Source organism: Oikopleura dioica, chromosome 2 (genome assembly GCF_907165135.1).
Source record: "Oikopleura dioica chromosome 2, OKI2018_I68_1.0, whole genome shotgun sequence".
Classification (NCBI taxonomy): Eukaryota; Metazoa; Chordata; class Appendicularia; order Copelata; family Oikopleuridae; genus Oikopleura; species Oikopleura dioica.
The window spans coordinates 8,833,499-8,851,476 of record NC_137292.1 but is presented as its reverse complement, the minus strand read 5'-3'; the positions used below and the strand labels follow the sequence as shown (position 1 = coordinate 8,851,476).

General features: G+C 44.1%; 3 protein-coding genes across 4 annotated transcripts in view; all 3 read right to left on the bottom strand.

Moving 5' to 3' along the window:
* Window positions 1-17,978, bottom strand: part of LOC145699408 (uncharacterized) — a 47,005-nt gene that overhangs the window by 17,085 nt on the left and 11,942 nt on the right. The window lies entirely within an intron of this gene.
* LOC145696237 (furin-like) lies at window positions 117-2,602 on the bottom strand. Its single transcript, XM_081773236.1, has 8 exons — window positions 2,464-2,602; window positions 1,953-2,413; window positions 1,823-1,911; window positions 1,607-1,779; window positions 1,307-1,562; window positions 1,098-1,258; window positions 593-1,049; window positions 117-487 (listed from the first exon to the last, which is right to left on the bottom strand). Exons 2-8 carry the CDS (start codon window positions 2,219-2,221, stop codon window positions 240-242), a joined length of 1,653 nt encoding a protein of 550 aa, XP_081629362.1. The 5' UTR covers window positions 2,222-2,413; window positions 2,464-2,602; the 3' UTR covers window positions 117-239.
* Window positions 14,857-17,936, bottom strand: LOC145696612 (uncharacterized). Of its 2 annotated transcripts, XM_081773680.1 has the most exons (8): window positions 17,669-17,936; window positions 17,403-17,552; window positions 17,193-17,354; window positions 17,060-17,143; window positions 15,671-15,826; window positions 15,501-15,628; window positions 15,208-15,459; window positions 14,857-15,147 (listed from the first exon to the last, which is right to left on the bottom strand). In XM_081773680.1, exons 1-8 carry the CDS (start codon window positions 17,919-17,921, stop codon window positions 15,046-15,048), a joined length of 1,287 nt encoding a protein of 428 aa, XP_081629806.1. In that variant the 5' UTR covers window positions 17,922-17,936; the 3' UTR covers window positions 14,857-15,045. The 2 variants fall into 2 exon arrangements, with proteins under 2 accessions (XP_081629806.1, XP_081629807.1); XM_081773681.1 differs by lacking the exon at window positions 17,060-17,143.

Sequence of the window (17,978 nt, the reverse complement as noted above, 5' to 3'; positions counted from 1 at the left end):
GCAACTAGCCGTTACTTTTCGCCTGTTTTTCAGACTCTTTCCCTCAGTTTTGATTTTAATCGCGGAGACAAGTTTTTCTATTTGACAATTTATTTACAATTGATTTGTTACAGTGTTGTTATTTTTTCTTTCTGCTGAGGTAGCCAGGTACGTCCAAGTTATGTATTGTACAGTTATTTACAGGAGTATACAAATCGTTCATATCACGACTTTCTGATAGAACTTTTTCTGACAGGCTGTTACAGGAAAAGCGACAGTAAGCTTAGGATGAGTAGAATTATTGATGATGAAATGGCATAAGTGGAAGACATCGTCATTATCCTCGATGTTTGACTGGTCTTCGTGTTTTGCGAATCGTCAGATTCAAGTTTCGAGTTTCTCAGTTGAACTGTTCTTTCTCCGTTATCTTGATTCTGGGGGATCATTGGTTCTCTTTCTTGTGATGATGAGGTGCCTGTCACGTGAAATGAGAATTTTCTTAGTTGACCTAAAATTGGAATGTTAAAATAGAGTGAGTTGTGTACTCTTCTATGTCTTCAAGAGGTTTTGTCTAAGTTCTTGGCCTGAACAGAATTTCTCTGAGAATAAAAACCTGTGAATTTTGTTCTTGGTTCCGTATTGAAAATTTGCAATTTCCAAGTCCCATTAGGGTCCTCATCCCAAAAATGGACCGACAGAAATTGAAAAGAACTGAATCCTCGTTGATTTTGATCGTGCTCTCTTCGCCCCAGAATCGTTGAATTCGTTCCCGACGGAGAAATGAGATGCATGGCGAGCAGTCCGCGCATTTTGAACTTGAGCGAAATTTCGGGCATGACATGCTCGATCATGTCAATTTCGGGACAGTCGAAGTTGAATTCGATTTCTAGCGGGCGGTCGAAGGGAATGTTTGTGTCGGCTTCCGTGATTTCTGGATAGAGCGAAGAACCCTTAGAGTTGATGACAATCTGGCGGATGCAATTGCGCTGGGGAGGAACATTTCTCCATGTTTCCGCTAATTCGACCATTGCGCCAGCGTTCATCAGCCCAAAACCATATCGGTGAGAATACTTGAAAGAGCAGAATTACAATTCGAAACTGTAAATATCGACTCTTACCTCTCTGCCAACACCATTTGTTCGCCAATCCGGAGCAGTGAGAAGTTGAGGTTTTGAAGTCTGCACAATAATATGCTGAACGTCTCGCCATCCCAAATTCGGATTGGCTTCCAGAGTCAAGGCGATTATTCCAGCTGCGATTGGGGCAGAACCGGAAGTACCTTAATCATTTACATAGCTATTACTAAAGTGAATTGACGTCAATTTACCCGTGTGATGCTCTGTACAACTTTTGTTGATGTCGGTTGTTATAACTTGCTTCTCACTGTTCGTCCCCGAACTGTAAGTCGTCGTCAGTGTTGAAGCGCAGGGCTCAGAATACCAAGGAATATTCTCTGTCTCCGTCGTCGAAGAAACAGCGATAGTATACGGTAGGTTAGTGTATCCATCGCAATTACAATTGTCCTTGTCTTTTCCGCCGTTACCAGATGCCCAGACGAAGATAGAACCTTTTCCATTTCTTCCCTGAGCTTATTTATCAACAATCCAGTTTTGTTTAAAAATATTACCTGATTAATTCCGTTTTTAAACGCCGATCGTGTCAAGTCAGCCGGACCATCGACAGTTTTTCCATCATCCTCGGGGCCCCAGCTGACCGAATAAATATCGATGTAGTCATTTCTGTACTTGAGCGAGCGAGCTTCGATAGCATCTGTTACCTCCCCGTCCAACATACGAATTCCTAATTAGATTCTTGAATAAAAGATGAAAAGGCAAAATCGAACCTCCGATCTTCGCATTGAAGGCGATTCCTGGGACACAAATTCCATTATCTGCGGTTGCAGCGACTTCTCCAGCGCATCTGGTACCATGTCTATTTTTGTTGGTGATTTTGTAAATTTATCATAATTGTACCGGTTTGTGTTTCCAGGAGTATACCTCAGCATTGGATCGTCATCACCATCATTCATGTCCCAACTGGCATCTTTGTCGTAATTACGTTTTAGGTCCGGATGATCCGTTTCAATTCCATCATCCAAAATCGTGACAACTACTCCGGCGCCCGAGTAGCCCCGGTCCCACGCTGCCTCAACGTTCATATGCCGCAGGTGTTTGTCCTTGTTGTACTGAAGAATATTTGTCGTGTGTTGGCGGTTTTTGAAGTCTTCCTTGATGTACCACATCGCATCGTAGAGGATGTCACTCGGCCCGTGAACACCGAAGAAGACTCTATTCCGCCTATGTCGAGCGAGTTCATGGCCAAAGTTTCTTCTCCTCGAAGATTTATTACTGCTTTTTCGAGTCTCTTCTTCCCGATGATCCCGTTTTACCCTTTTCAGGACTTTTTGTCTACTGAAGTCGGCGATCAGTGACAACTGAATAGATGAGAGTAAGACTATTTTTGAGGAAACCAAAGGGATGATACCTTTTTGAAATCTTCCAATTGATTGATGGAAGTTGAACTTGTCGACCGGCGCCTGAGTCGCTTTTGATGACTGTGGCAGACAAAGTGCCAGTAGTTTTCAAGTATTGGACCATTTCTTGGGACACAAAATGGAATAAAAATGATATTCACAAAACGTTTTCAGAAGCTTCAATTTAAATTCTGGTGCCGATTCCCCTCATAGAAAGACCTTCAAATTAAATCCTTGATGTGTGCCCATGCCTTCATTTCTCAAATTGAGCAAATCTGCTATTGCATCTGCCGTCGTCTCATCTTCTATCCTGACTGCGAACTGGCAGTTGCTATTTCTCTGTTTTCTATGCGAGTCCACGCCCGCTTGTAGGAGTGTCAGTAACACTGCTGACTTCATCTTCTTTTATTAAAATTTTGGGCGCTTTTGTCGATTTTTTGTAGCGTTTCCTGAAATGGATCTATTAAAAATAAAACCAAATTGGTTAAATATGGAGCTACACTTTATTTGTTGCAATTACGCCAACTATCGGGCTGATATACGTCTTGAAAGAGGGAAAAGTGAGTGAATTGTCTACGATAAGGTCCAGAAAAAGACAGGACATCAAATACACGTCATTGGGGAAAAACCATTTCATTAATGTCTCTACCTTTTTCAACAAAAAATAATTTTAAGATCTGGTCTAAGTCTTTTCAAAAACCCGAAAACGGCGCTCGAGCAATGTCAGCAAAGCCGTAATCCTCTCCGTAGAGGGCCCCTTGGGATACTATCGCGGATAATAATTTACAATGCAGTAACTGTTTGCATTTTCAATAACCTCTGTTCTCTACCAAATGCAAGGCAGGTCAATCTAGAAGCATCGGAAAGGAAAAAAAATAAAAATTGAATTGATGATGAGATGAAATGAAAATGCAAATAATAACGCTGAAAAAATGTGGCGACAGGTGACACGGCAAATACTTGAAAACTTTGCCAAGGGGAGCACCCACGAGGAAGATTTGCACTACTGAAGGGTACTTCAAATCCAAGTTTTTCTGTTTATCGAGAATTTATGAGATTTACTTATTTTCTTGCAGCCCATTATAGAATATGATTCTACTACCATGGTACATGTGTGGGAAAATTTAGGATTCTGAAAATCTTGATAATAATAAAATGCATTTTGTCATAGTTTATTTCAAAAGTATTAAGATACTTTATACATAAACAAATCGCTATTGAAAACGTACTTATATACCCTAGTGAATATATTAATATTGAGCTGTAAATCGCTTTAATCATCAAAATACGAACTCTCTTCTCAGTTTCTCCTATCAACTCGATCATATGGTTGACAAAAATAAGACATTCCTATCGTCTCGGACTGTCGATGCAAGGATCTGTGGAAGACATCTATAAATTCCTGCAATTGCAAATCGACGTCACAAGTTTAAGACATTATAAAATCATAGATAATGGTCAGTAAAACATTTCGCTTGTGACAAAATGCCAATAACGGAAATAAAATGCAGAATTTTTTATTGATCTTTCAAGAATAATTAATCACTTATGACATCCTTAATCCTACCTAAAATTAAAAAGATGGCTTTCTATCAAATAGCTGGTGGTAAAATGTACCTCTCTCTTTCGTTCTCTTTTGAAGGACTCTGTGGTAGGTAGCCTCGTATATCAAGCTATGTGTCCATCAGAAAAAAGGCTCAAGGGAGTAGCGAAAGTCTCTTTTTTGAAGGAATTATCGCTCAGTAAGTTATTTTGCCGAAAAATATTTCTATTGCAATTTGCAAAGAAATTCCTTGGGGCTCAATATTTGTAATAGAGCGGTGCAAGAAGCGCTACGCGAATATTTTTATGGTACCAAAACTGACTCATAAGGGCATTGTCTGAAAGAGCCTTCTAAGGACCATGCCGAGTTTTAAGATATTTGAGGTCGAAAAAATAAAAAAATTAAGAATGTTTGGAATGTTGGAATTCTAACCGTCTATGTTTAGTTGCAAATCATCAAGTCTCTTCTCTCAACTTTTGAAGTTGAGTTTAAGCTGAACCGGCCGCTACAAAATCTGAGGAGCTGCAATAAAAATAAAACCGACAATTAGTATTTATGGCGAGGATACCATAGTAAATGCCAAGACAAGCCGGTGTTTTGCACCTTGCGTTCAAACCCCTACGTATTTCCTTGTCAAAAAATGAAGGGGCTAAGCTATGACATTCTTCTTGAACTTTTTTTGACAAAAGTGCCTCTTTTCTTTCACCAGAGTAAATGAAATTACCGTCTTAGCTTCGCGGGGCTTCTGGATGAAAGAATCTCTTGATTGAATTAAAATCTGTATTTCTCGATATTTGACGTTGTCTGTAGTACGGGTTTGCTGAGTATGAGTAGTTAGACAACCCGCAGGGTTTTTCATCACTTCGCACTGGCTTACTACCTCAAATCTCTAAATCAACGAACCTAAACGAGCTGCTGACTACGCCCTCTTATAATCGACCAAATAACTGACCCCAACTTCCGAGTCTCGGCCGATACGGGTCACATCATTCGAAATACAATCACGGCAACCCCTTTCAACCGCCCTAAAATGATTGATAAACAAAACCGGTAAAATTTACCGATTAAAATCGTATTCAAAGAACTCTGAATCAGAGCATTCTCTCAATCAAATTTCAACCATCAACAAGCTTGGGTGGGCTATTAAATGTTGGTCTTTCAGCTGAGCGGGAAGTTATTAAATCGACAAATAATGTAAAAATCTCGTAAAATACACTCTTTGGTACTTCTGACTAGTTCGACGATGCTCAAAGGAAGCATTTACTGTGTATCTTTCCGGGTAAAAGAGTTTTTCTAACCTGAAACTTGAACCACTGGCCTTTTACGTGATCTCTCTCTTCTCAATCTCCATTTTAGTAAAGGACTTTATGATGCTCACTCCGGAAACAGATCTTGACAAGGAAGGGGATCTCACGTATCCAGATCGCTTCCGGCCTTGGCGTCACTCTATTCAGAGTTCCTCAAACCAAATGGATTAGAAATCGTCCGAAAATCGACAAATTCATTTTGCTAGAAATAATAGTCTAAAAGATAAGATTTCAAAAGATGTTTTCAAGATTTAGTGCGTAACTAATATTGTTATATCGGATATCTAGGCCCGAATCAACGGCGATTTTGAATAACAATTTGCCAATAATTTCTCTACTATTAGTGTCCGGATTTCCACCTGTGTGAAAGTCCTCCACCTATCATTTCCGAGTCCTCCGACTCTCTCACACCGAGCCTGCCGCGTGAATCTTCCTTGACCGCGGATTGGCCCCCGCCCGCCTACGCTCTCAAGATACCCACTGCCAGCGACGCCGATTTCTTCACTCATCCACGCACCTTCGCAAGAAGCGGAGCTCCCTGCATTTTTATCGGCGAAATGCCACTGCACTTAGAGACCTACTACAGAAGCTGTGCATAATAAAATAGAGACTCGGGCTAGAACCCTACTATGTTATTATTGAGTAAAAAGAGACCGGTTTTAGGGACGGTCATTAATGTTAGTGATGCTAGTTTTATATTCCTCGGCAAAGGGCGAGTAGCTCTACCCGGTAACGGCACAATATTCTAGCTCCCCGGTTATGCGGACACTAACAAATGGTGTCAGATACCTGGTCATTTTCAAATCTCCGGATTTGGAAGTTTCCTCGACTGACCCTACCCTTAATCTACTCTTAACTCACAGTAACCTAGTACCGGAAGTTCAGCCCATAGGAAACGCACCACGTGAGCTCTCCAAAGGTAAGTCCATCCAGAACGAAATTTTTTTTCCAAAAAATGAAATTACACCCGCGGCCCCAGTCCAACCAATCAGAACGCCTGAAAGACACTGCCCCCACGTGCGAGCTAGCTAGTAGTGTTATGCGGTTAGCGAACACTGGCGAAATACTCAGGCGATTAGGACCCCTAGCCGCACGTGAATTTCCCTCTCGTCCAATCAGCGACCAGTATTTCCAAATTAGCCAATCACGACCCGGTAATCCCCAACTAAGCTAGAAATGCCTATTTTCATGCTTAACAGCCCAGAATCAAGCCGAAAAGGCGAAATAACCGCGAATAATCGACACGAGCTTAAATTTTTCGAAATTTTTCAAAATTAATTTGAGGAAAGGGATTTTTCTCAATAAATCTAAATTTAACAATTCTTTTCTAGTAAACATTGACATAAGCCCTCGGTACACGCAAACACGCCTATTTTCCGCGGATTCGGAATAAAAATATTCCTGCTGAAGGCAGTGAAAGCTATTCTACGTTACAGTTGCCCGATTATACCTAGATATGCCCAATTTTAAACGGATTTACCCGCTGGGGGACAAAATATTAATACGTTCTGGGGGACGAAAATTTTTCGGACCAATGGAGACTCACGTGAAAAGCTTCTACTAGAATAGATAAAAATGAGCCCGTACACAGAGTCAAAGTCGACACCTCTGGTACCCTCTCTGCTGTCTACTTCTACGATGTCTACTACTACTACAACCGCAGAAGAATTTCGAATGAAATTGTGCGAAGTCAAACTTCTCCGGACGCAGATTCAGCGCTTCACCGTCGCACCCGAAGAATCCGATCCGCAACACGCGCACTATCAAGCGCTCAAAAACGATCTGAAAGCTGCCGAAGATGCAGTGATCGAATATAACCTGGCTAACCCCACCGCGGACGTCAAGCCCGAAATTGTCCACGCTCCCATGTCCAACGAAAACGCATTTCGGGAGGCCTCCTCATGACAAGCTACATTACAAGCTTGAAGTTCAGCGGACGCTCTGATGAGGACTGCAGCAATCTCCTCACCAAAATCAAGGCTATTAGCCGAGCTTGCCCTTCAATCTCCTTCATGGAAATTTGGAATGCCGTGCAACCGTGCTTGCCCGCTTCCATCATCCGAACACTCGCTGGTAAAACCATCACGACTAGCGACGAGTTAAAACAAGCAATAACCGCGACATATGGAAGCCATTCCAACATCTTCCAACGATTAGAAGAATTTTTCTCCAAGAGAAAGAGCTACAAAACCAGCTTCCCTCAATACCAATCTGAGCTTGAAGCATCGCTCACCTCTATCGCTACTATTCATAAGGAGTGGTTGAGGCGTCGAGCTTCACTTTCACGAAATGGTAGCGAGGAGCAAAAGGTTTTCGCTCCTTCTTACGATGATTGCCTAGAATTAATAAATTTCCTGAAGATCCTGACTGAAGTGCGCACACAAGACGAGTCCCTCTTCAGAGCGATCTCAATCGAACTCACCTCAATTACCTCCCCTGCCCAGTTGGCGACACGTGCTGAGCAAATTCGACAGCAAGTTCATTCCAACAGCGGATTCAATGCAGCTCACCGCGGTAGTCCTCGAGATAGTCCTCGAAACAGCCGTCCCGGCAGCAGCGACCGCAGAAAGAAGAACAAAAACGCAGATAAGGGCGACAAAGACGACAAAAACGCCAACAATTCCAAAAAGCGTGGCGATAAAGACAAAAAATCAAATGGCAGCCGCAGAAGCCACGTCGGCTCCAAGCCATCGAAATCCCAGCAGCAGTATGGCGCCCACTACTCAAGCTGCAACCAAGAAATTCCCTCCGACGAAGAGGACGGAAGCTACCAGCTCCGAGACCCTACTCAAGTAGAAGATGAATACTTCTCTGACGCATCCGAGGCTTCTGCGTACTCCGATGCTACGTCAAAAAACTAAACTTCACCGGTGAAGGACCACCGTCCGGTATAGAAAACGCAAGTGGTCCCCTTATCCTGTCAAGGCGAGTCCAGCGCAGCTGCTCCCCTCAATTCATCCCGGTTTTCTTCCCAGAAAGCCCCTACCCCGATACATTTATCAACTCACTATTCGACCCTGGCTCTTTCGGAAGCCTGCTACGAGAATCTGTCGTACAACACTTTCAACTTGACGTCAAACCAACTACGCAGACAATCTCTGGCGTCGGCTCCAATAATAAGCAATGCCTCGGTGAAGTCACCTGCGACATCAAAGTAGGAAAAAACACTCTGTGGCCTCGAGTCAAGTTCTACGTTGTCAACAACGATATGATACAACTCGATGCGATCTTCGGTCGAAATCCAATGAATCTGAGATGCTCAGAAATCGCGTACAACACCGTCAACCGTACATTATTCTTCAAAAACAAAGCCGGATGGGCCCGCGTGCCGTACATTGGTGCGCCCTCCCGAGACGCCTTTAACGAGAAAACGGAACAGCACAAGTTCTACGCGATCAGCAGCTCAGAGGACCCCTACAAATACATCGAAGGAATAAAATCACGACTCGGCCCAGATATCAACTGTACAAACGACAATGCCCCAGAAGCCGTCAAAATTGGCGGACTTATGGAGAAACATAAAAGAGTTTTTGCGATGGAAGACCGCCCAATCGGTCAATTTACATCATACAAGGCCAGAATCCCCACCATCGAAGGCAGAACTGCCAGTGCACACCAGTATAAAACCGCGACTGCCTACGACGAACCGATGGACAACGAGGTGGAACGGCTAAAGAAAATCACCGTCCTCGCAAAATGCAAAAACAATAAGGGATTTAACACCCCGATCCTCCCTGTTGCGAAGCCCGACGGATCTACTAGACTCGTCATGAATTTCAAGGCAACCCTCAACAAGATCTTGTGCGAAGAAGACTCCTTCTGCGTGCCAGACCTCGGAACAGAGTCGATCATCCCGCCCTATCAGAAGTACCTCCTCACGCTCGACGTTAGAGCTGGATACTGGAACGTGCCCGTCGAAGAATGCGACCAACACAAGCTTTCCATCATGTGGAAGTCGCAAAACCTGATGTTTACGCGCTTACCGTTCGGTCTTAAGACCAGTGGCTCGATTTTCAGTCGTGCCCTGGCCCACTCTCTCGAAAGCGTCACTCACAAGGAAAACTTCATATGCTACATAGATGATATCCTCATCTTTGCCGAAAATTTCGACGTCTTCTACCAAACCGTGGACGAAATATTTGGCTGTCTCAACAAATTCGGCTGGGTTGTCGCTGGAAACAAAGTTCACGCTCTCTACGACCGCGTCAAGTGGCTCGGCCGGATGATCACCCCGCTTGGATCGATTGCTGATCCTGGAAACGCAAACGCATTCAGGAAAATGGCCCCTCCTAAAACGTACAAAGGGCTCCAAAGCCTCTTGGGCGCCATGAACTGGCTTAGACAATACGCCGCGGCACGCGAAGATCAAAATGTAGCAAAGATGTCATTCTCTGCCATCATCAAACCCATTTCCAATCTGCTGAAAACGAATAAACCCGGAAAGAAGCTTACCTGGACTCGCGAAGCCGACAAAGCCCTCGAAATCATCAAGGAACGACTCTGCTCCCCGATGATGATTTACCACCCAGACTGGTCGCTTCCATTTACACTTACCACGGATGCTTCAAAATACGCAATGGGTTACTGCCTGACCCAATGTGTAGAGGGACAGAAATGGAGAATCATCCGCGTTAATTCAAAAACGCTCAACGACGCTCAGACACGATACTCAGCTACTGAACGAGAAAGTTTAGCAGTTGTATGGGCGATTATGGATGCGAAAGTATTCCTCCGCGGCCGAAAATTCGTTGTTCGAGTCGATCACCGAGCACTTACCTTTTTGGACTGCAAACTACCGCGGAATGATAAATTAGCGCGATGGCTAAACACCGTCTCCCAGTTCAACTTCATAGTTACTTACCTCCCCGGAAAAGACAATTCCATCGCAGACTTCCTCAGCAGAAATCCTGAACAACCGGTGAGCCGCACATCGAAGGATATCCCGTCAGAACCGGCCGGTAGATTCGTGAATATCGGCAAATTCGAAGTCTACATCCCGTCCTGGGCCGACACAGAAAGTGTCGACAAGATCAAACTCAACGGCGATGATCTAACTTGCCCGGAATCAATCGTCGCTCTGGTGAGCAAAAACGAACCGATCATGGACGACAGCGTTAAAACCAGAATCAGCAGCGAGCAATATGCTGATGAAAACATCAAGAAGATTTTGGAATCAGTTGAACACAACTTCGAGTTCCCGCAGTTGTCCGTCGCTAAGGAAGACGATGAAGTAAGCTGGCTCCGCCGCCACCGAAATAAACTCACCAGGTGCGAAGAAACTGGCGCACTTCTCGTCGACGGTAAAATCTACGTTCCCAGAGCCCTCCGCCCTGATGTACTCAGTCGATATCATAACGACAACAACCACATGGGCGCCGCGCGCATGAAAAGTGCGATGATCCATCTAACTTGGCCCGAGAAAGCCGACGATATAGTCAACTTCAGCAGGAGTTGCATCAACTGCCAGCATCGAAAAGGTGGACGAGGTCAATCTCGACAACCTGAACCGCAAAGCATTCCGAAAGGAACGCGCATCTTCGAACACATTCTATGCGATTTCGTCGACATGCCGGTCACCAAACTTGGTTTCAAATACATCCTCACTGTCATCGACACATACTCGCGATTTTTGATCGCAGTACCATGCAGAAACCACCGCGCAGTCGACGCAGTTAAAGGCATCAGAGACCACGTGCTCCATCGATTTCCGCGGGTAGTATCAATTTCTAGCGACAGAGGAAGACATTTTGTCGCGGAGATGAATCAACAATTCGCCAAGCTACATAACATCACCTGGCGATATCACACGAGTTACAGACCACAAAGTACTGGCCTCCTCGAGGTTCAACATCGAACCATAAAAGACGCACTCTTTGTGATGGTCCACGAAACTCAAGCTGAGTGGACTGATTGTCTCCAGCACGTCGTCTCTACCATCAACCGACTTCCGAACTGCTCCACCAAGATCTCACCTTTCGAGGTCGTATACTTGGAAAAACCGCGATTGTGTGAATACGATTTAGTCACGCAAACAGAAGATCTGACGGTCGACGAATATACGAAGAGACGATACGAAGCGAAAAGAACGCTTCACGAGAAAATCATGAAGTTTCAAGCAGAAGCAGATGCCGCGTTACGAAAACAAACGCAGCCGAAGGTTCCGGCTCCTGAAATTGTCGAAGGCGATTCTGTTCTCCTTCATCGACCCAACTCTGCTACCGCCAAAAGGACCAAAGTCACATGGCTCGGTCCGTTCGAAGTTACTGCCAGTAACGGCTCCGTCGTCCGTATCAAAGACGTTGAAGGCGCCGAAGATTGGGTCCACCGAACACAAGTCCAGAAAGTCGAAGAACGAAAACCGGCTTTAGGCCCGCTACCGTGGTTCCCGGACTTCAGAATCCCTCTCAGAGCAACGCAATACCATCACGAGCCGCCAAAAATACAGCTCAACGAACCTGAAAGAGTCGAGATGCGTGACCCTAGTCCAGGGGACTCTCTCGACAGCACAACCGCGGAAAAGGCTCCCACTGAGCCCGAGACTCCAAATCTCGACCTGACAACCGATGAGTTCCATACTCCTCCAACTTCACCTGTGAAGGATTGCTCTCCGCCTCCCAGGGCACAGTCAACCTCACCTGTGAGGATTGCGAGACGGTCTATGTCACCAGGTCCGATGAAAACGAGAAGCCGATCAAGAATTCAAAGAGGAGAGGACAAGAAGACACAAGAACTACTCAAGAATCTCGCCCCCTTTCAACTTAGAAGATCATCAAGAAACCGCAAACCCCCAAAATAAAATTCCCGCTCGACCCTTCCCCGGCCATTTTAGCCGTTTAAATGAAATTTTTCGCGCTCTTTGAGCCCATTTTTCTCTGTTCAATAAGCGCCGTTTACGGCCCTTTTACCTGTTCAAATTATCCCTTACTAAATTTTACGAGTTCTTTATGTCACCAATTTTATCTAGAATTTCTTAATTTTAACCAATCGACGTAAAATTACCAAAATTTTTTTTTTTGTCTTACTCTACTCACTATTTTCTAAATCCTTTTTCTTGTTAAAGTAGCCCCGTTAACCTACCGCATGTTAACCCATTTATTTACTCGGACCAATTTTCTGCCCTCCAAAATAAAAAATTTAAAAAATATTACAAAAAAAAATCGAAAAATACTGTAAAAAACTACGAACGAGTGTTGGCGAAAAGCCCCCGTAAAAATACCCTGTCAGGCATTTTATGGCTGACAAAAAGTGATCTCCGTGATTTCTAGAATGGTTCGGCTGAAAAGCGTCATTCTCGAAGTTACACGGAAGTCCCGTTCGCGAAAGACCGAAAGGTCCGGAAACTTACGGTCGGAGCGCTCCCGAACTGATCGACGAAACCGCCCTCGAGATCGACCACCGAGCCGAGCCCGACGATCCAAAACTCCACGCCGAAAGACTCCGCCACGACGATCCGAAACACCGCGACGAAAGACTCCCCACGATCGAAATCACCACCAGATGAGTCAGACATCGATATCTCGTCCGACGATGGATTATCTCCAACCTGGTCGCCCGGCAGTTACACTCCACGACTAGTCATCGACGAATCTGCGCCAACTCCGGTTCTTCCAGCGAAAGAAAATCTTCCGCCGCCTCCACCTCCACCAAAAAAGGTTGAAGCGCCCCGTGAACCGCGACCAGACGAAATCGAAGTAACGCGCGTCGTTGAAAGCGACCCAGAGTCCGACGAAGATGAAATCCCCAAAGTCATCGCTGACTATCTTCGACAAGAAGAGCGGCGAAAACGACGAGCGGCCCGACGAGCTCACCTCCGGCGAAAGAAAATAAACGCAAAAATCCTTGGCTCCGCAATCGAAGGCCAGGATGTTCGACGAATCCAGCGCACGCCGGAAGCTGCTCTGGAATGCCACCGACGAATTACCCAGCTCCTCAAGCTGATCAAACACCATGGTACCAAAATCGACTCCACTCCAAAGTATTCTGGTCGACTGAAAAATCGCTCCCACTACGAACTTTGATGAAGAGGCTCTCCGTTGGCCCATACATGTCGCTGTACCATAACTTCGTCTCCAGCCTTGACCAGAGCTACACTGCCAAGAAGAACAAGCTCGAAACCGCGAAGAACACTGCCCGACAGTAGCAGCTCTCGAAAATGATAGAGGGGACTATATTAGTGTCCGGATTTCCACCTGTGTGAAAGTCCTCCACCTATCATTTCCGAGTCCTCCGACTCTCTCACACCGAGCCTGCCGCGTGAATCTTCCTTGACCGCGGATTGGCCCCCGCCCGCCTACGCTCTCAAGATACCCACTGCCAGCGACGCCGATTTCTTCACTCATCCACGCACCTTCGCAAGAAGCGGAGCTCCCTGCATTTTTATCGGCGAAATGCCACTGCACTTAGAGACCTACTACAGAAGCTGTGCATAATAAAATAGAGACTCGGGCTAGAACCCTACTATGTTATTATTGAGTAAAAAGAGACCGGTTTTAGGGACGGTCATTAATGTTAGTGATGCTAGTTTTATATTCCTCGGCAAAGGGCGAGTAGCTCTACCCGGTAACGGCACAATATTCTAGCTCCCCGGTTATGCGGACACTAACACTACTCTTGCAGAATTCGATGATCACATGTTTTCCTACCCTCTATTCATCCTACAGTAGCATTCGTACCTGTTAATAAGACGCTCCTGTGGCGAAAAAGTACTTCTCTTTGTGTCAGTATCACTACAGACGTTTTGTTTGAGCAAAGATCAGAAGAAGAGGACAATTTCCGTAGCGTGCGCGAGCGGTACTTCTCCAAATGATCGACGTAATAAAATCTCTTTGAAGTCAACTCTTCTGATTAATGGCCAAGGATCTCCCTCTCTTTCTTTCAAGGTTTTACCATGTTTACCGGGCTATGAGTTGAATAAAACGAGTTTGAGCGTTTATCAATGTCAGATCTGAAGCCACACTCTCTCTTTTTGATGAAGAACCCCGCAGATGGCCGGAAAATTGGGAAAAAGAAGGGATAAAGGGGATTACCCTCAATTTCCTAATGAGTGGCATCGAGGCCTTTTATCTGGGTTTATATGGCACTTTAGGGCGTATCAAAAATGAACTTTTCAGCCGTAATTATGCGTTTAATAAGCTTCACTTTAGAACCTTTTAATTCACGCGGATATGAATAAAATTCTATTGAGACCTCAATTTGTATTTTTGAAAACCAGAGTAATTGCTAAATCAAGAACTTACTACCTCGTGTTATGCTTGTGCCAAGTCTCAAATTCTCTTTTGATTTTGCTTGCTTTTTGGAAGTTTCCGATTGAACGGAGGCATCTAAGACAAAGCTCTAACAATGTTACCCATCAAGAATTCATCTGGACACTTGTTGATAGAAGCGATATTTTTCTTTCGTGAATTGCTAATACTAACTATTGAGAATTGAGAGAGTGAAGCAAAAGGAAGATGAAGCATCTTGGAATCATTCAATAACTCACTTTTCCTGACAAAATAAAGAAGTGATCTTGAGACACTCTCATGCAAATTCTTATAGAACAAAACCTTTCTAGGTGTAGCTGTGTTTTATTATTTTCTTCGTAGCAAAAATTTTTTGATAAACTGAAGGTAGTGCGTTGTGAACAGAAATGTCGGTGAATGTTTTGTTTAAATATTATTAGAAATACACAATTTGAAATTTTTAAGTGATCGTAGAACTGGGCAGGGTGATTGAGAGGAGAAGTGTGACGCGGGCTGATAGGCTTATCTTGGGACGTTGTTGACGAGTTCGTCGCAGAGGGTGAGAAGTTCTGCTTTTTCTTTCTCCAGGCGGGCGATTTGCTCGCGCATGCTGTTCATTTCGAGCTAGAAAAAGGTTGAAAGACGGAAATCTCTTACTAGAAGTTCTATGTTTATCTCACTTACATCTTTCTTTTTGTTATCGACCTCCAAGCATCGAATCTTCACGGTCGTTTCCTGCTCGATCTTTTCAATCTCTTCGTTCGCTTTGGCCACGAGCCTGTTCGATCGCTCATGAAGAGCATCGAATCGGTCGAGATCTTCTTGATGACGAGCGTGCAGGTCGTCGTTGTTCTTTCGAAGTTTCTCTTCGTTTTGAGCTTGGAGAATGCACTTTTCTTTGACTCGCATGTGTCGCTGAAGTTGATCCGCCGACGCCTGAAGATGATAGAATTCAACGCGCTAACTTGTTGGACTACCTGTTCAACAGCTGCGAGATCAGCCTTCAACTGCTCGTTTTCAATCGTTTTTCGGCAGATTAGCGTCTCGGAAGCCGCCAGTTTCTTTTTATAAGAAGCATCGACTTCGAATAAAAGCTGCTCCAGCGCTAGAAGAACACTTTTATATATGTGTTTGATGCCATTTCTACCTCTGATGTAATTTTCTTGTGACACGGTCGACTGAGTTGACATAAACGACTTTTCCTTTGCGAAAGAGGTTGAAATTGAATCGCCTTTTTCAGTTGCCTTTTGTGGGACTTCGAAAGTACGATTCGGATCTTCATTTTCATCATTTCCTTCGTCCGCTGTAAATATTCATTTATTCAGGGTGTCGAATCGCGGGGAACGAAAAGGGATCGCGCGCCGCAGCGCCATTTCGCTCCCAGAGTGTAAGGGATCGCCCAGCAGCGAGAAGCAACGAGAAGGGAGCGCTCACAAAAACAAAGGGATCGCCCCGATCCCTTCGCGCGTGGGATATCCCTTCGCGCAAGGGATCAAAATTTTACGAGAACGAGCGAACTTTGTAAAAATTCAAAATGTTTCAATATAGACAAAGGTGTCAAAGAGACTCAATTCGAAAAATCGGCTAGTACAGTTTTTCATAGCTTGTCTTGATGCATATGTCCAGCAAGTTTGGTTAGATTCGGCCAGAGAACCTGGAAAATAGAAAAAGGTGCGGGAAGCCTAAATATAGTCCATCTCAGTGAAATATAGGATCCACATGGAACTTTTTCCGAATATGTAAAAATATTTTGAGTCATTAACGACATATAATTCATTTAGTCCTAAAAAGTGAGCTCTAGCAACTGTCACTCCTGGAGGTTATCTTGGCCGTAAATTGGCCGCTAGTGTTTTCAGTAGTCTTCGAGCTCGAAAACTAAGCGAAACTGATAACTATGATGTGACTAATTTTTTGAAATTATACTAAGGGAGAGTGACTATCATTATGGGCAAATTAGTCAAAATTTTATCTTTCCAAGCTTACATATTATGTATTCATTTAATTTCAAAAGAAATTTGAGTAAGATTTTGTTGTTCGAGAAAAAAGAGGAGGAAAAACTACATAAGATTTGGAAAGTTCGTCAAATTTGAGACAATGATGAAGATTTAAAAAGCGGCGCGAGCTTGGTTGTAGCAAATCTCGCGCATGAACTCTGGCGCTAGCCCACGGCCTTTGGCTTGCTTTTGCCGCGATCCCTTCTCGTTCAAAGGGGCGCCCGAGCGATCCCTTCGCTCGTGGGATCGAGCGTGAGCGTTTAAGCGCGATCCCTTCTCGCTCCCCGCGATTTGACACCCTGCATTTATTCACGGGCCAGTTATCACGTGACAGAATTAGAGGGAATTAAATTCAGTATGCTGATGATTCATCGGGATTTCAAAATGATTGACAAGTTATTTCAGTTGTTTAAAAAACATGTTTTTATATTTTTGTGAGATCAAGAGAGAGATTCTTGTGCTTTCAAGTACTGCTACTAGCAGTCTGCTAGTAAAATCAAATCTATATTTTACTAGCTAATTTAACGTTACTTTTGTCTTACCAGTTCTCTTTTTTGCCCTTGACTTTTTAGTAAAAGTCGCGTATTTTGACAAATATGGAATACGGCCTGGTTTTAGCCCCGAAGCTAACAGAATTGAAATTCAAAATTGACTATTACAAAGCTTTATTTTTACCTGAGTGGAAGTCGTCGCTTCCCGTAGTCGTGTTGAGATCACTCTTTGAAATCGTCTTCGTCAAATTTTGCGGCGAAACTTCTTCTGGAGAGACTTCGACATTCGACAATCCCTTTTTGGTTTCGAAGGGGTTGAAGTTTGGATCGTCGAATTTATCGAAATCTGAAGCGGTTTTTAGCCATTGTTTTTCACATTTCTAATTTTTCTTACCCATTGTATAGCCAGAAGTTTTCGGCTTGGCCAAAACTGGAGAAGGAGAGTTGCGCACTCCAGATTTTGTTTCGAAGGGATTGTAATCCGGATCTGCCATTTGCTCGTCGAGTTTTTCCAATTCAGGCTCTTTTTCTGGCTCTGGCTCAACTGAAAAAACGCTGATTTAAAATCTGCAAATCTCGAAAACCCAAAATTAATTCGATGCCACCTGCGTTAATCGCATTTAACTTGATTCTAGAGACTTTTCAATAAGAGTTTCTTACTTGTCTTATCCAACTCTGGTGAATTGCGCATCGCTTTCTTCGTCTCGAAGGGGTTGAAATTTGGATCATCGAATTTATCAAAATCGATGTTGTAGGCGCCCTTGGCAGGAAGTGGCGTTTCCTCTTCTTCGGGCTTAGGCTCTGGTTCGGCCTGTACTTTTGGCTTGAGAGCTTTTGGTTTGATCACCTTCGGAGAGACCTTTTTACGATTTTGACCGAGTTTTGGCGGTGCGCGCTTTCGAATGGTTTCCATTTGAATTTTTAAGATAAAAAGAAAGGTAAAAGAGATAAAAATTGAAGTATTTTCCCC